Source organism: Vigna angularis, chromosome 6 (genome assembly GCF_016808095.1).
Source record: "Vigna angularis cultivar LongXiaoDou No.4 chromosome 6, ASM1680809v1, whole genome shotgun sequence".
Taxonomy (NCBI): domain Eukaryota; kingdom Viridiplantae; phylum Streptophyta; class Magnoliopsida; order Fabales; family Fabaceae; genus Vigna; species Vigna angularis.
This window is the reverse complement of record NC_068975.1, coordinates 10,977,866-10,996,175: the sequence shown is the minus strand read 5'-3', so window position 1 is coordinate 10,996,175 and position 18,310 is coordinate 10,977,866. Positions and strand designations below refer to the sequence as shown.

Sequence of the window (18,310 nt, the reverse complement as noted above, 5' to 3'; positions counted from 1 at the left end):
TATAACAAACCTGACGAGTACGTAAAAGAGAAGGGAGAAAAGATAGAACCAGGTAGTTTTTAGGGTTTGGGAGGAAAAAAGTTTAAATATTAGGAGAAACTAAAGAGGAAGAATGGTCCCTGGTTTCTTTAAAAGTCATTTGTGATCCAAGTACACAATAATAAATCTTGGGGCTTAATATCCTATTTTGTCTCCAGTTTCGTTCGAAAATGTCAAATTAGCTTATCCTTTAAAAATACGTAAATTACGTCCTCACTTAATAAAATTTGCATCAATTAAATCCCTTCCGTTAAATCCGTACAAACAACGTTAATTATCTTGATGCAAAATAATTAACGCCGTTTGTACGGATTTAACGGAAGAGATTTCATTGATGCAAATTTTATTAAGTGAGGACGTAATTGACGTATTTTTTAAAGGATAGACTAATTTGACATTTACGAGCGAAACTAGAGACAAAATAGGGTATTAAGCCTAAATCTTGGTTATTCCGTGGCTGAGCACAACTCCCGTTAAAACCTCGGATCTCATTCTCCAAAACACTCATCACAGAAGAAAAAAATATAAGATGAGTAACCCTGCAGAGAAAAAGCCACACGCAGTGTTGATCCCATTTCCAGTTCAAGGCCATATCAACCCTTTTTTCAGACTAGCAAAGTTACTTCATCTCAGAGGCTTTCACATTACCTTTGTCCACACTGAATACAACTACAAACGCTTGCTCAATTCAAGTGCTCTTAAGGCCTTTCATGTTCTCCCAGATTTTCATTATGAGACAATCCCAGATGGTCTTCCTCTCATCGATGCTGCTGCTAATGTCACTCAGGACCCAGTGTCCCTTGGTAAATCTGTGAGAGAGAACTCTCTCATTCCCTTCCGTGAACTTCTATCTAAGCTAAATGATTCTGCCATTGCTGGCCTTATACCTCCAGTTACAGGCTTGGTTTCTGATTTTTGTTTGACTTTTACTACAAAAGCTGCTCAAGAACTAGCACTCCCTATTCTTCTATTTTCACCTGTCAGTGCCACCTGCTTAGTTTCTATAATGAACTTACGTGATCTTTCTGATAAAGGTCTAATACCACTCAAAGGTATGCATTGAACTCTTTCTTTTGAAAGTACATGAACAAGTATTATTACTCTACTTTAGACCTGTCAAAGTAGTTCATGATTTATTTAAATTGCAATAACGTACAGGTGAGTTAAAAATGGTTTCATAAATTGTAGAGATAGAATTGTATAATATAATTAGTTAATTTATTAATTAAAACTGATGAGAATAATTGTAGATAAGTGTAGTTAAATGCATGAGTCGGAAAGTGGATAGAAATGAGGGTATTTATTTTTATCACTTCTCTTTCGTTTGAACGCAAAAACTTTGATCCATGTTTATTTTTTATAGTTATTCAAAAATTACATCCAAAAATAATTATGATGTTTCTTTAAAACATATTTTTTTTTTCTTCATTTTAGTGCTGTAATTCATTATATTTTTTCATGTTTTTGTATAGAATCAATTTTTTCTTATCTTTTTTCTTTTTCTCTACATATCTAGTAATTTAAATAAAACTCATTTTTCTTTTTTCATGATCTACCTGTTTCCATTAGCTGTTACAAATGAAGCGTTAGTTGGGAAGAATTTTTTGCAATTTTTGTTTTGGGTGTGGGTGGCGCAGAAATGACGTTGATATTTGGTGAGATGGAAAGGTGAAAGGAGTTCCTAGAAGCGGCCACGTGGATGTGTGCTTAAAGAACGTGGTGTGTGGGTGTCGTCTTTCGTTCACGGACAACTTTTGGGGGCTAGGGGCTAACCCGGCCCCAATTCAATTCTAACCCACTTCATGGGGGTTTGGGGGTAGGGGCTTTAGAAAACCTCCTCAGATGTGGGTCAAAGAAAAATGGGCTTATTATAAGGAAGGCCAGGGCTGGTCCTCGGGTTAAAAAAAACTGACAGCTCTACTCTACTTTATCTTTTCGTTTTTTCAGAGAAGTTTTATGGCATAATTATAGCATCCAGTAGGTGAAAAATTTTCAAATAAGTTTATGTTTGATATTATTCTGAACTTTTACATTTTGGCTCCAATTTTAGTCTTTCTTTACTATTTTTAACTGATGAATACATGCTAACGAAGAAAATGTTCATCTGTAATGTGGAGCTTGTAACTATTGGCTTTGTAATCATGATTGCAGATGAGAGTTATTTGACAAATGGGTATTTGGACACCAAACTAGACTGGATTCCAGGTTTGAAAAACTTCAGACTGAAGGACCTCCTTGACTACATAAGGACAACAGATCCAAATCACTTTATGTTAAACTATGTAATTGATATGGCAGATAATGTGCTCAAAGCTTCTGCTATTGTTATAAATACTTCTGATGAACTTGAGAGTGAAGCATTGAAGGCGCTCTCTTCTATGCTCCCTTCTGTTTACCCGATTGGCCCTTTCCCTTCATTTTTGAATCAAAGTCCACAGAGTCACTTGGAATCTTTAGGTTCCAATCTTTGGAAGGAAGATACTGAGTGCCTTGAATGGCTTAAATCCAAAGAACCTAATTCTGTTGTTTATGTGAATTTTGGTAGCATCACAATTATGGCTCCAGAACAACTTTTGGAATTTGCTTGGGGTTTGGCCAACAGCAAGAGACCCTTTTTATGGATCATTAGGCCTGACCTTGTCATTGGTGGTTCAATGATTTTGTCATCTGAGTTTGTGAATGAAATATCAGATAGAGGCCTAATTGCAAGCTGGTGTTCACAAGAGCAAGTGTTGAATCACCCTTCAATTGGTGGATTCTTGACTCATTGTGGATGGAACTCAACAACTGAAAGTGTTTGTGCTGGTGTGCCCATGTTGTGTTGGCCAGTTTCTACTGATCAGCCAACAAACTGCAGAAGTATTTGCAGTGAATGGGGCATTGGAATCGAAATTAACACTGATGTGACGAGAAAAGAGGTGGAGAAAAATGTGAATGAATTGATTTTAGGAGAGAAAGGAAAGGAGATGAGGCAAAAGGTCATGCAGTTGAAGAAGAAGGTGGAAGAGGACACTAGATCTGGTGGTCTTTCATACAGGAACTTGGACAAAGTGATTAAAGAAGTCTTGGTCAAACAAACTTAGATTAAACAGCTACTCTTTTTCCTCCAAATTTATACTGTGATGAGTCATTGATCTTTTCTTGAATTTGTTGCTTTGTGAAGCAAAAATGATGCCTCAAGCTATATCTTTTTACTTTGTGTGTATGAACATCATCTGGCATGAACTACGGTAACGATGAAATGTTAGAATGTAAATCAGGTGGAGGCTACTTGTACTGCTAGTTTTACTTGTATCATTATTATAGTGCTATCTTTGGCTTAATGTTTTTTTCATTTTCAGCTTATGAAATGGAAAAATTGATTAAGCACTAGTTTATTTTATGTCTATTCAAGAATTTAAAACAAATAGAATGTCAGCAAAATATTATCAAGATCAATGCACACATCATTAATTACATCAGGAATATCCATGTGTTCTACCGCAAATATTGAATCCAAAATGTGAGTGTGTGCATGCATATCAGTAACAGGATCCAAGACAGGTTTTATTGGTTCAAATCTTAAAAGATCAAAAGCTGAAAACAGAAACAAATTTGTACATAACAGAAACTGAAAACACAAAGATAGCAAGAATTGAACAAGAACAAAAACAAGAATTAAAACTAAAACTACAAAACTAAAAAGAACATTTTCAGATTGGCCACAAATCAAAATTAATTCTCTTTATTTTTATGTAAAACCACGTATTTTCTACTCTGCTATTTGTAACAATTCCTATATCATGCAAGTTAATAACAAAAACCTATTACTACAAAAGAAAGGATGGGTGAAGAAATGGCTTATTGGTATTTGTTTTGCTCCATGGCCAGCCAAGGTGTGCATTGTCTCCTTCCTAACTCTCTGCTGCAGCAATAACAGCTCTCCATCAAAGGCTGGCAGCTGGTTCTGCACTCTCCAAACACCTTGCTGCAGAAGCCAGGACTCCTCATGCAATTGCTGCTGATTCTGTGTGTTCCAGGTTCCTTGAGCAGCTTTGACATCGTCTCCTGCCTCCACCAGGACTGCCTTTGTTTCTGCAGTTTCCTCTTTGTTTAATTCTGCAAGGCAATCACTAAGTTCGAAGTCAGCATGTATAAATGAATCATCAAACATTGCAGCTTCCTCAAAAGTAAAGTCAGAATCATTTTCAATAAACGACAAAGCATCCAAAGGTGGACTGTTACGTACTTGAGTACGTGAACTTGCCACTCACAACCTTTCACACTCCCACAGGCAATAAACAATGGTATTTGACTGAATAAACCTCTTTATTAAATGGAAATATCGGTATCACAATAAACAACCAATAATTGGGAGCAGGGTCTCGTGAAATACGCTCGCGTGCTGATCCAAAATTTGATTCATGTCATGATTATGCTTCTTTGTCATCTCCGGACCGAACGGTCCTTCTCCCTGATCGTACGGTTTTCTTCCCTCGTCCTTTTTTGTCTCCCCAAACTCCCACACCAGCAACCAGGCCTCCACTTCTTTCATTTTGAACAATGCTTCGGGTTCCACCAATCTCCAAGTTAAAGTAGGATCTCCTTTAATGGTCACGTTCCTCCCTGCTTGACCGAACACCATGGTTAGCTTGGCCCAATTTAATGTTACTTCTCCCAGCTTAGCCAGCCATTCTACCCCCAGTATCACGTCAACTCCGCCCAGTTCAAACAAGTGGAACCATTCGGTGATCAGCGCCTCTCCCATGCGAATCATTACTTCTTCACAACACCCCCTCGTCTCCTTTCTCTGCCCATCTCCCAAACTCACCCTATAGGGTGGTGTATCTACTACGGGTAATGCCAATTCCTCTACCAATTCTTTTCTTATGAAGTTGTGGCTGGCGCCACTGTCAATCAAAATCAGTACCTGTTTCGTCCTATCTGTCCATGCAATTTCATCGTTCTGGGCTGGGTGAGTCCCCCTGCCGAGAATGCCGATAGCTCCATTTGGTCGAGTTCGGTCTCAGCTTCTTCTTCCCCGCCTGATTCCTCGTCCTCTACCAGTATCAGCATCCGAAGACTCCTTTCCGGACAACGATGGCCTGGACAGAACGATCCCCCACACCTGAAACACCTCCCTTCTTCCCTTCGTTTGACATATTCAGCGTACGGTAAATCCCGCACGTTCCTTCCTTGGTTGTTTGAGAACGATCGTTCTCCTTCTTTCCTCGGGATCCCTTCCTTTCCTCCTGTCCGCCCCCTCTCTGCGATTCCCGTTCGGTTCTAATTATGCCGACTGGGGTCCGTCCTCATTACTGAACCGCTCGATTTTCCCCACGTCTGGCTCTTGCTTATGATTCCACCTCCAGCCTTTGTACCCCCTTGGAACTCTTCCACGTCCTTTGCCAGTCTCATTACGTCCATCAATTCCCTCGGGTCAAGCAATTTGAGTTGATTACGAATCCCCTCCTGCAATCCTGCCATGAAGTATCCCATCAGCTGTGCATCAGGTATTTTTTTTTTGCTTGGCCGGCCAATACTTCGAATTCTTTGATGTATTCTTCCACGGTCCCTGATTGTCTACAGGCCGCCAGTCTCTCGAAGACAATTCCCCGGCTTCTTCCTCCGAAACGGATCACCAACGACTCCTTTAATCCTGTCCACGAGCGGTTCCTGGCCTTCTCCCTCCAAAAGCTGAACCAGTGTCCCGCGGTTCCCTCCATGCTGATATAGGCTAGGCGCAACTTTTCTTCCTCTGACACTCCTTGTAGTTCAAAGAATTTGTCCGCTCTATAGATCCAATTCAACGGATCGCTTCCTTCGAAGATGGGTAAGTCTACCCTTCTCCTCCAATACGGTTGCTCCTCTCGGTGTCCACCATCTAGCCTGCTGCCATCTCTCTCTTCCTCCTCATCCCTTCTTCCGTTGACAGACCCCTGACTTCCATCAGAATTTCCCTCATGTGTCAACCTCACTCTCCCATCACCTTCACTAGTTCCTAAACGGCTGCCTCCAGTCCTCCCATGGAAATTTCTATGACCTCCAATCTTCCTTCGATAGCATTCACTCTTCCCTCCATGATGTCTTTCACTCGTCTCTATTAGGATCCGGCAGGTCAAACCAATTGTTACGTACCTGAGTACGTGAACTTGCCACTCACAACCTTTCACACTCCCACAGGCAATAAACAATGGTATTTGACTGAATAAACCTCTTTATTAAATGGAAATATCGGTATCACAATAAACAACCAATAACTGGGGGCAGGGTCTCCGTTAGTTACCTGAGAGCCTAACCTCTCTTACAAAACTCCATAATAAAAACATATCCCCTAAACCCTAGGTTCCTCCTTTATTAATACTAATTACTCCTTCCCAAAAAGGTAAAGAATAATAGTAATTATGCCTATTTATTATAATTATCTGGTAAGAATATTTCTATCCTTATTTACTATATTTACTTGAGAGCTTAACCTCTCTTACAAAACTCCATAATAAAAACATATCCCCTAAACCCTAGGTTCCTCCTTTATTAATACTAATTACTCCTTCCCGAAAAGGTAAAGAATAATAGTAATTATGCCTATTTATTATAATTATCTGGTAAGAATATTTCTATCCTTATTTACTATATTTACTTCTATGTAATAATATCCTGAGGTACGTCCTTAATTTCTAATGAATTTCCCGCCCATCCTAACTGTTGTCAGTTAGGACGCTCGTCGTTGCTTCCACTCGCTTAGGACGCTCGTCGTTGCCCCCACTCATTCAGCCCTCTTTTTCTCTTCCTCCTACCGTTCGGCCATCGTGCTCCCCCCTTTCAGCCGTTCAGCCCTCGTGCTCCCCCCTTTCAGCCGTTCGGCCCTAGTGCTTCCCCCTTTCCACCGTTTGGTCATCGTGCTCCCCCCTTTCAACCTCGGCCCTCGTGCTTCCCCCTTTCCACCGTTCGGTCATCGTGCTCCCCCCTTTCAACCGTTCGGCCCTCGTGCTTCCCCCTTTCCACCGTTCGGTCATCGTGCTCCCCCGTTTCAACCGTTCAGCCATTGTCCTCTACCGTACGAACCCCTTCTCTCTCTCCTATATCTTCTTCTCTCGTAAACTCGCCAGCCCCTAACATGGACAGATATCATCCGTGAAAACAGTGGGGGTATGGATATGTTCAATCTCAAATGCTGCTTTAAAAACCTTAGAATCAACAATTACGTCAGTGCTAGCAACAATCTTTATAGGATCTATGCTTAGACTATCAAATGTATTAAACTGTATAGGAAGCTCAGATATGGCAATTTGAATTTCAAGGTTAGAACACACTTGTGTTGGCTCTTCAAAAATAACCTTACCAACCTCAACAGATTCAGCGGTTGCATCATCCAAACTATCATAGAAAATACTATCAATATCAATGCACACATCATTAACAACATCAGGAATATCCATGTGTTCTACAGCAAATATTGAATCCAAAATGTGAGTGTGTGCATGCATATCAGTAACAGGATCCAAGGCAGGTTTTATTGGTTCAGTTCAAATCTTAAAATATCAAAAGCATTAAAATCAATTTAAACCTCAGGCACATGAATAGAAATGTCAAGTTCAGAATAAACCTGCACTATTGGCTCATCAGCTACCTCATCATGATTCTCACCAGATAGCTTGCTCAGCAACTTCCTTGCCTCTGTTGGGGTCTTGTCCAGCAGAGAGCCTCCAGCTGCTGCATCAACCAACACCTTGTCTTTGTAAAGCAAGTCCTCATAAAAGTAGACCAGAAGCCTGGGCTCTGAAATCTGGTGGTTGGGGCATGTTGTGCATAGATTGCTGAATCTTTCCCAGTATTCAGCCAGACTCTCTTCTTGAAACTGCCCAGTGGAAGTAATTTCCCTTCTGATGTTGGCCGCTTTGGTTGCTGGAAAGTATTTATTCACAAACTTCTGTTGCATCTCTGGCCAACTCCCAAAAGGTTGTTGTTGGTAGACAAATCAGTCTCTTGCTGCACCTTGTAGAGACATTGGAAATTTAACTACAAAGGGAAAATTAACACTATTTTTACAAAAACCCTATTTTTATCCTAATTACTCTAAACTATACTATTTCTAATGAATTAAAAACTAAAATATCCTAAAATAAGAGTATTAACACAGAAAAATGGAGAAAAATAGAAAGTTAACACACCCCCATACTTAAGAAACTGCCCTCCTGAGCAGGGAAAACTAAAATGAAAACAAAGACTCTATCTACAAAATGAAAGACCCAAATCAATACTCAGAAACAATCAGATTTATTCCCAACTCAATCCATCCGGCCAATTTCATCATTTCCCAGCCATTTCTTCAAAACAGAACTGCACAATCATATTTCTCAACATTAAATCTCAGTATCAGCAATCCAAGCATTTAAACAACCACATTCAGCCAATTTCAACAATGAACATATTCAGAAAAACAGAAATCAGTTTCAGCTCACAGGAACAAGTGTTTACACTCAGATTCACTCAACTGTTTGGGCTGTCTTGTTTCACTCACTCATGTCACGCTAACCTCAACTCTCAATTTTGAAAAGATTTTAAGTAACAGTTCCGTTCATGATTTCATCTAGATCAAAAAGGTCTTAATGGCTTGTAATGTAAATGGTATGAAGGGTTAGAAAACACATGGCTAATGGAAGTAGAAACTGTGACGAAGAGGAGGGAAGAACCCAGAACTCAGTGCACTCTTTGTCTAACTTTGGCCAATCCAAATTTTTTTTCTCTGGTTTTCAATTCTGCCATGTCTTATCTTTCAATTCTTTTTGCATTTTTCTCTTTTTCCAGACCAGCTTTTTTTTTCTCTTTTTTCCTGTAAATGAATGCAAAGAAAAACATGAATTCTGAATGTATGAAAAATATAATCAACCAAGGCACACTATCCGTATACATGGTCTGGAAAATAAAATCTCAATGCAAGGAATCTAAATTTTCATATAACAGAACTAATTGACAAAAAACAAGGGAATTCAACATGCAAACTAAACTAACTTAAGCTCTATGCAACAGAAATACTAAAAATTCAAATGACAAACTAAAAACATCAGGTGAAAGCAAAATTCAGGGGCAAATATGCATTAGAATGTACAAAAGAAGCTCAATTACTTTCAGAAAGACATTCTGAAAATTTAAGCCCTCTATGGGATCTTTTAAGTTCATATTTCAGAACTTACCGTTGTAATTCTCATTCAATCCCTTTAACCAAAGATATCAGAACCTATCTACAATACACAACTCATATGAAAATATCCTATACCTAAACTACGTTCAACAAGAACAAGTAAAAACTAAATGAACATATCAAAACAAAACTTAAATTTCAGAAAAGTAAATCAAATTGAACAGAATAGATGCGAAAAACATAAAGGTAAGAGATAGGAATCCTAAAATAACAGAACTGGAAATTTAAATAGCAGAAGAGTAAATTAAAACCATGGCAATCAAAACTATAAACCGAATCAACAAACTGAAATGTAAAAATTCTTATTACAACTGAAATTGAAAATACAATAGATACCAGAAATCAAAGATATCGGTCACCCAATGTGATCATCTCCGACTTCTAGTGAAAAGAACATAGTTCTACCTCTATGAAAAGTGCAATGCCTGTCACCCAATGCACATACTGTGTTCATTACAAGACTTCCCGGAAAGTCTAAAACAGAAAAAGAAATAAAATGAAAAAAAATAGGGGAAAGGGGAAAAAATTACAACTAACTCGGAAGCTTCTCGATCAACTCCAACTAATTCGGAAGCTTCTCGATCAATTCCAACTGACTCTAACAGATTCTTTAACCGTTCGAGCTTCTTCAACCAATTCCAGCTTGTGCTTCCGATCATCCTTCTGGTCCGATTAGCTTTCGGAGCCAGCTTCCTTTTGGGCCGAAGATCCTTCTTCTTCCTGCGCTGACGAACCCTAGACGCATCCTTCTTTTCTTCATGAACCCTAACTATGAGTGAGAGAGATGGGAGGAAAGCCCCCAGATGATTCGAGCAGATTTCGCACAAATGATGCACAAAATAGAAACCCCATCAGCTTTGGACTTCTACGCAGCGTTTCATTAAGTTTTGCTCAAAACGCTCAGCTTCGGCCATGCCTAAACAGCGGCCCAATCAGTGTTTCAATCAGCAGCAGCATTGTAGAGAGAATTGCTCCCTCCACAACCACCCTTCCTGCACATCCCCATGACAAATTTGCCCTTCTGCAGTAAATTTTCACCAAACATTAACTTACTTCATTAATTACATCTGATGGTCCCTTCTATAAGAAATGTACCTCCACACCGAACTTGCACACGGAAATCATCTATCCCTTTCTTTCTTCTTCTGTGTTTCATTGTTGTGTTTCATTGTCCTGTGAGATTGTGGTGGTAGGCAGTGGTTGGTGAAAGGTTGCAAGTGGTGCAGGAACCGGTGGTGGCATAGCTCGTGTTTATGGTGGTGCTTATGAGAGCAGTAGAGCGAGCTTCGTAATCTTTCAAAATAATCCCTCAACGAATATCAACATTCGTTCAAGGGGATATTCCTTCTCCTTCAATATCTGTTGACGGAATATCACACCTAATTAAAAGATTATTATTACATTTTATTATTTTAGTTTTATTGTTTATTGTTATTATGAGCTCATAGCCGACCGAACGGTAAAAGTACAGAAGAGTCATCCCGACTAATGATACCTCTCAAGTCAGTGAATCGATCGGTTAAATCAGCCGTTAAGGTAATTAATAGTAATAACTGTCGAGGAGTTAATGAAAATAATTGTCATTTATTAACAATTAATATTGTCATTCATTGGTGGTTAATGAGTCAGACCTAACGGTAAGCTTATTATAATTTAAACTTAGAGCTCTGATAACTAATCTTGATTACAAGATTACTACGTGAGGTCACTGACTTGAGCGTCGGAGTGTCTTTTGCAAGCACCCTCTCCCGCGGCTTGGACAAGGAGAAGAGAGAAGACAGCACAACTGGACATCGGAGCAAACAACTTTGAATGTTTTGGATTAGGGTTCTAAATCCTGTCGAAACAATATTTATTTTTCTACAGGTCTTACAGACAACATCCATCACACAGATAATCAGAGAAAGCAGATACTCATGGAAATCATTCAAGCAATTCAAAACATGGCAAAATAATCAATCAACTCGAGAGTTGATTCAAAAGCAACAAAACCTCACAGATGCACTATCATTGTTTCTCTCAAGTTTCTAAGGTAAGGAATGTCAACTCAATGCACTCAAGAAAGCAAACACAAACAGACTTGGCAAGCCTCTAAAATCAACACTCAAAACATATGCATGTTCAAATCAAAAGGTCTTTTATGGATGAAATGGGGCGAAGGACAAGGGAGGATAAATATGGATAAGAAGCTACAAACCAAAAAGAATAGAGGAGCAATGGGGAACAAGTGAAAATACAATGAGGGCTCCAGAAAAAGGTCAGCCAAGCGTGATACAGTGTATTGCAGCGTTGAGGGGCCCTAAAGGGGCGCTTAGCATTGCTGCGATCCTCCTTTCTGATGCTTGTCCATCTCTTCTTGAGTTCCAACTCCTTACTACTCCTTACCCATCAATGATCAACCAAACAAAGATGTAATCATGCATACATGGAACTACTCCTCACCAAGAAAAAATGTTTCTCTCCAACACACAGGTGTATATAGAGGTGACTCATTCACTCTACTATCACAATGTCACATAAATCAACTTTGCCTTTCATTTAACCACAATTAATCCACTCATAAGCAAGTATCATCACAAGGGCTTTTCTATGGCTTGTAATGTGGTTAGACTAAGAAGGAAATTAGTTTTTCCGAATCACAAAAACCTTGAGTTAAGAGAGTCATTCATAATTTCATCATTTAAACACAATCTCTCATTTCAAGAAACCATTCTCACTTCTTCCCAACTTTCCCTTGCATTGAGCTTTTCTTTTTCCTTTGCTTTTCATTTTCTTAATACTTAGCTCAATGCTCATTCTCTTTATTTTCCCTTTTCATATTTCCCAACAACCCCAAACTTGAACCTTTATCAATACCACACAAATATTCTCAACCTAACTCAAGGTAAAGATTTTCAAAAAGGGTTTTCATATCATGTTTAAAGCTAAAGGTTCAAAGGAGAGAACACATTGTGCTCTCTTTTATTGGGCTAAAATCATGCATTGGCTAAAAAGGGATAACAACAGATGGCCTTGATCATATGACACATGCAAGCAAACGATTCAATCATAGAAACCTAGGCAAAATCATTCATGCTTTCAAAGTAATATATCATTCACAAAAAAAAAAAAAACTCTAGAGTTCAATCCTGATGGCATACTGCCTCATGAAATTACCTCATTGTTCTCTTGTATTTTTTTTACATTTTAATGTACATCCATTTCATTTCTCTTGGAGTACGGGTCACTATAAATACCCGTCTCCACCACTGTATCACTCACTTTTGAGCATAATGAATTGTGATTTCTGTAGAGAAAATCCAGACACAATTCTTTCTTGAAAGTCAGGCTAGAGAGTCCAAAAGATCTGCCTCTAGCCACCTTCCAAGCACATTCATCGTTCTCTCATTTCTCCAAAATTCCATTGTGCTCTCTCTCACACTCCATGCTGACGCATCACCCTCCACTGTGCACGCATCAGCGCCACATCCTCCTTCGGCACGCATCAGCAGCCACATCTTCATTTCTCCTTCACATCACAATCGCGACTTCCATTCTTCTCTCGCACATCCATCCACATCTCAGCGCGTCCCATTCTCGCTCTCAAGAGCTCCATTGTCTCCAACCATAGATCTGTACTCCATACACGTCTTCGAAGGTATCTTCTCTTTGTTCACCACACTTCCTCATCTTCTTCTAGGGTTTCCACTCACTTCCACCATTTTCCACCGATTGAAACTTTATCCTTCACCATTTGAACCTTTTCCACCGTTCAATCTCCATTTATCTCCGTTTAATCGGTCCAAATCGAGTCTATCCCTACTCCTAGGGTTTCATTCGTGCCTCTCGGGTGTCCACAGATTAAATCCTAGATCCTAGGGTTCCATGTGTTCGACCTCAATTTTCCCTTTGATCTCTAACTTCTATTCCATTCCGCTGCGTCGTTACTCGTCGGAGAAGCTTCGAGGATCCATATCGCACTCTTGCTGCCTCAGTCGGTCCGAACTCCTCAGGCTCTTCCATCATTTGGTATTCAGAGCTCAGGTTCGAGCACGCTTTAGAGGTAAGTTGTCTCGCGTTCTCTGTCTTCAATTTTTTTTTTCGCGTTGTTCATCGTTTTTTTTTCCTTCACTGTCTTGCTTTGATTCAGTCTTCTGTTGAATCTGTTTCGATAATGTCTTGGTGATTCATCTTGTTTTTCTTGGTTTGATTTTGATTCTTTGCATTTTGTTTCGTCAATTTCTGAGTTGTTCATCATTTTCCGTTAATGTCTTGATTTGTTTTTCTGATTTGAGTTGTTGTGAATCTTGTTTGTGTTTCGTGTATTAAATCTCTTCATATCTGTTTAGGTTTCGAAGTTGCTTTCCTGTGCCTTGAGTTTTATGTCATTTTAATTCGGTGAATCTTCTTATTTGAGTCTTTTAAGTTTTAAAATCTATTTATGTTTTGTCTATGTCATGTTGCTTTGTTTTAATTGTCAATTAAATCTAAGTTTAACTATGATTCAATTGAGTTTTTGCTTTGAGTAAGATCTGTCCATCATCATAAGCAGTGAAATTCAATTGAATGAGCTTGATGCAGACTTCAACAACAGTTTTAATGTCATTTCATTTATCTGAAGCTGTCTTGAGTTTTTGATGCTGACCATTACATGTAATTGTATTGCACTTTTGAAATTCTGTGAGCTGAAAGTTGAATCTGCTTGTGGATAGCAAATGCACACCAATTAAGCTATGAAATGTTGCATTGAGCTTGGGTGCAAGATGCTTACAGCAGCATCAGTCTCTCTTTTGGCCAACTACACCGAACTGGTTTTTTTTTCTTTGAAGTCTGTGTTAATGTTTTGAGTATGTGTCTGTTCCGCTTGGTATTAGTTCATTACTAAGCTTCTAGTTTAATCATATTCTACAGTCATTTGCGTTTTGAATTTGGTGTTGTTATAAAAATCAAAATTTCTGTAGTTTTCTTTGTGTTGAATCAATTGTTCATGACTCATATCTTGTGAAGTTAAATTGGAATAGAGTCAAATTATATGTTATGAATTGTAGCAAAAGAAAGTGAAAGTCTAAAAGCATGAGTTCTTGTGATTTGAAAAAGAAAAAGCAATTAGAAAAGAAGTATTGATTGAACCACATAAAGAGCCAAAGTGGCAAGTGCAATTCACAACACAGTTTCACTCTTAATGTTTCTCTCCTTTTTCTTTGGTTCATCATATGGATTGGAGTGAACATTTTAGAGCAATTGGCAATGCATTTCCTATTTCAATTGCAAATCTGTTTGGTCATGTATGATTCAACTTGCTGCGATTTTCTTGTGTTTTTTAATCTGTTTCTATTTCTATTCCTTAGGTTCTATTTGCTGCGCTTATTTTGATCAAAAGCTTTGTTTCTTGCTTGTCATTGTTGAATGTTCTGGTTTTGTCTCAGTGCAAGTGTAAAATCTGCTCTATTGTTCATAATTGAGCTTTTGTTGCTTTTATTAATCTGGTCTAGAGTTGATCTTGAGTTAGTTTCATTATCTGGTGCTTACATTGTTGGTGACTGTCCTATATTGTCCATTACTCTTCTTAGCCTAGCCTTTTCTAAAATGAGAAGCTGTACACTCTAGATTTTTTGCAATTTGAAAGAAGGTTTGTGTGCTTGGTAGCATCTTAGGTGGTGGTGGTCTGAAAGACTCTCCAGCTTTGTACTGCCAAGGGAGAATCTCCCTTCCAAACCTTTCCATTTTTTTTAGTGCTTTGAGCTTCCAGAGAGACCTGTTTTTTGTGAGCTTTGTGTGGCTACATCTAAAGCCAAATATCCTTGTTGAGAGTGTGTTCGTACTTCAGTTCTGAATCTGAATTGTGCTTACCAATTAGATTTGTGCAGTTTTTGTTTTGATTGCCATTTATAGGTGGTGTTGTGTCAAGAGTGAATTACAAAAAGCTGCAACAGTACACAAGTTGAACAAGGAGTCTCATGAAACGTGAACTGAATGGGCTTTGGGAGTGCAGACCAGAACCTTCACTGATACAGTTGTAGAACTTCAACAAAGTGTAGATTAAGGAACCAGAGGCAGAAACAGTTCATGTGGGAGTGTTGAACTAAAGGGAGTCTTTCACCTTAAATTTCTTATGTTTTGGTTGAACTATTCCTGTTATAGTTTGTATTGCTTCACATTATTTGAAGGTTGATATGGAATGATAGTTTTTGTAGACTAGGATTAGCCATTCTGAATTGGAATTGTTTTTGCATTGCATTGGATTGGTCAGGTTTTGATTAGTCTGGATGGTTGTTTAATCAGTTTGGTTCAGCTTTGACTTACACCTATTTGCATCTGGTTTAATATCCATTTCCATTTGTACCTTGCTGAAATTTGGTGTGAAATTTTAGTGTGCAGAGCTGATCTGTTTGGGAGTTTTGTTGGAATTACATAGCTAAAAGCAGTCTTGTAAATAGGGAAGTTGCTTAGCTTACCTAACTCTAGTTTGCTTAGCTATTTCTGAATTTCATTTGACATTGCTTTGCATTGTGTACTTTGCTGAACTAGTTGTGAATTTTCTGTGTAGTTTGGGAAAAGCCATACTGATTGTACTGTAGCAGATTGTAAATTGTGCGCTCAATCTATGAGACAAGTAGCATTTACATCTTGCTATGCAGTTTTGAACTAAAGGGACATTCTTCTACCTTAAACTATTTCTGTTTTGATTGAACTGCTCTTGTTATAATTTGTAATTGGTTGCAATAAGTGAAATGTTGATTTGATTGGAATTCAGTTTGTGCAGGAGTTTAATTGAGCAGTAGTAGAATCTCGGTGGCAAGCTTGGGTTGAAAAGCTTGTGCAGCCAAGAGAAAGGATTATACTGGCTAGGAGATTCAAAAGCATTGATTGCAGAAGCAACAAAGTTGAACCAAGACTAAGATGTCAAGAAGCCAAATTGGACACGTGATTTTCCTACAGCATGAACAGGATCGTAGCATAGGATTGTTTGCTTTTGTAATTGTTCTCTTGTATTTTTTTTACATTTTAATGTACATGCATTTCATTTCTCTTGGAGTACGGGTCACTATAAATACCCGTCTCCACCATTGTATCACTCACTTTTTAGCATAATGAACTGTGATTTCTGTAGAGAAAATCAAGACACAATTCTTTCTTGAAAGTCAGGCTAGAGAGTCCAAAAGATCCGCCTCTAGCCACCTTCCAAGCACATTCATCGTTCTCTCATTTCTCCAAAATTCCATTGTGCTCTCTCTCACACTCCACGTTGACGCATCACCCTCCATTGTGCACGCATCAGCACCACATCCTCCTTCGGCACGCGTCAGCAGCGACATCTTCATTTCTCCTTCTCATCACAATCGCGACTTCCATTCTTCTCTCGCGCCGTTTTTGGTGCCATTTTTCGGTGTTCATAAATTTGTCATCAAGTTTTTGGCGCCGTTGTCGGGGACTCATGGTTTAACTAGTTCATTTATGTGATTATTGATTATCTTTGACTTGTTTTTAAATTTTGAATTTTGAAATTTGAATTTCTGTTTTTATTTTCTGTTTTTATTTTTCGGTTTTTATTTTATTTTATTTTATTTTCTGTTTTTATATTTTTTCGGTTATTATTTTATTTTATTTTTCTGTTTTTATTTTTTCTGTTTTCTGTTTTTATTTTGTGTTTTTATTTTTTCCTGTTTTTATTTTATCTTCTTATCTCTGATCTTATATCTTTGTCTATATCTTCTTGCGCTAACAAATTTTTGTAGGGATTTGTTTTCTTGTGTATGTAGGAAGCAATCCGAATTAGAAGCAAGAAAACTGCAGAACCTCTTCTTGAAGGATTAGACGAGAGTAGACGAAGTAGAAGAATCCGTACATGTAGAGAACTTTTTCCTCCTCCGGAAACTCTGTTACAACCATCACCACAAGGTTCTGACCATAGCACTGAGGAGATGGAGAATAATAATGCCAGAAGAACTCTTGCAGATTACACTAATGTAGCTGGACCTTAGCATTTCAATAGCATAACAAGACCAAGAGTCAATGCAGCTAATATGGAGGTGAAACCAGCATTAATCCAACTGGTTAAGAGTAACCAATTTAATGGGTTGTCTCACGAAAGCCCATATGAACCTCCCAACGATTAATGAGATTTGCAACACAGTATAGATAAATGGGATGCCGGACGAAGCAATCAAACTTAGCCTGTTTCCATTCTCATTAGGAGTAAATGCTAAGCTTTGGTTGAACTCTTTTCCAGAAGGAAGCTTTACAGAGTGGGAAGCAGTGGTGACAAAGTTCCTAAACAAATACTTTCCACAATCAAAGGTAAATAGAGGAAAGCAAGAGATTTCATCTTTCAGGCAAGGCATGGAGGAATCACTAGGTCATGCATGGGACTGATATAAAAGCTTATTAAGAAAAACTCCCACGCATGGTTTTGACGAAGTGGAAGTAGTCCTAATCTTCCTTGGAGGTCTTGGTTCACAAACCAAGATGATGCTTGACGCCTCAGCTGGAGGAAATATCAAATGGAAAACTCCAGAGGAAGCTACATAAATAATTGAAAATATGGCTACAAATGATAATGAGCTGAACAGTGAAAGAGGAGCTCCTATTCAACAAAAAGGAGTTCTACAGTTACAAACCAATGATGCCTTGCTAGCTCAGAAGAAGATACTAACTCAACAATTAGAGACTCTCACAAAAACACTTGCACAAATGCCAAAATAGTTAAAGACTGTTGCACAGGTTCAATCACAGTTGTGTGAATTATGTGGGGGTGACCATATCAATGGTCAATGCGCCTTTCCAGCAGAAACTTTAGAGGATGTTAACTTCATGGCCAATCAATTTCCATACCGTCAGGGGAATTTCAATCAAGCGTGGAAACCACACCCAAGCATTGGTCAAGGACAAAGTGGGCAAGCTGGACAAACTGGGCAATTTAACAAGCAACAACAACAACCAACCTTATGGCAAAAAATTTCTATACTCAATGAAAGATCAATAAGGATGGAAGAAACTCTTCATCAATTTATACAGAAAACTGAATCTTCTCAAAAGAGCACTGAAGCTGCTATTAAGAACCTGGAGATTCAAATGGGTCAGATTACCAAGCAGTTGGAAGAAAGGCCTGAC

The 18,310-nt window shown here is 38.6% G+C and overlaps 2 protein-coding genes across 2 annotated transcripts; one reads left to right on the top strand and one right to left on the bottom strand.

Annotated features, from left to right (window-relative positions):
• Window positions 1–489: 489 nt before the first annotated feature.
• On the top strand, window positions 490–3,416 carry LOC108343919 (7-deoxyloganetin glucosyltransferase). The gene is made up of 2 exons (XM_017582364.2): window positions 490–1,091; window positions 2,191–3,416. The coding sequence occupies exons 1-2, from the start codon at window positions 569–571 to the stop codon at window positions 3,120–3,122; spliced, it is 1,455 nt and encodes a 484-aa protein (XP_017437853.2). The 5' UTR covers window positions 490–568; the 3' UTR covers window positions 3,123–3,416.
• Window positions 3,417–3,673: 257 nt separating this feature from the next.
• Window positions 3,674–10,561, bottom strand: LOC108345076 (uncharacterized). The gene is made up of 3 exons (XM_052879406.1): window positions 9,557–10,561; window positions 7,625–8,013; window positions 3,674–4,137 (listed from the first exon to the last, which is right to left on the bottom strand). The coding sequence occupies exons 2-3, from the start codon at window positions 7,955–7,957 to the stop codon at window positions 4,132–4,134; spliced, it is 339 nt and encodes a 112-aa protein (XP_052735366.1). The 5' UTR covers window positions 7,958–8,013; window positions 9,557–10,561; the 3' UTR covers window positions 3,674–4,131.
• Window positions 10,562–18,310: the final 7,749 nt, after the last annotated feature.

Excerpts from the sequence above, each read along its gene's own strand:
- LOC108343919 (XM_017582364.2), top strand. The coding sequence starts at position 569 with ATGAGTAACCCTGCAGAGAAAAAGCCACACGCAGTGTTGATCCCATTT. Across the intron at positions 1,092-2,190 it reads AGGTCTAATACCACTCAAAG|ATGAGAGTTATTTGACAAAT; the intron begins GTATGCATTGAA and ends TCATGATTGCAG.
- LOC108345076 (XM_052879406.1), bottom strand. The coding sequence starts at position 7,957 with ATGCAACAGAAGTTTGTGAATAAATACTTTCCAGCAACCAAAGCGGCC.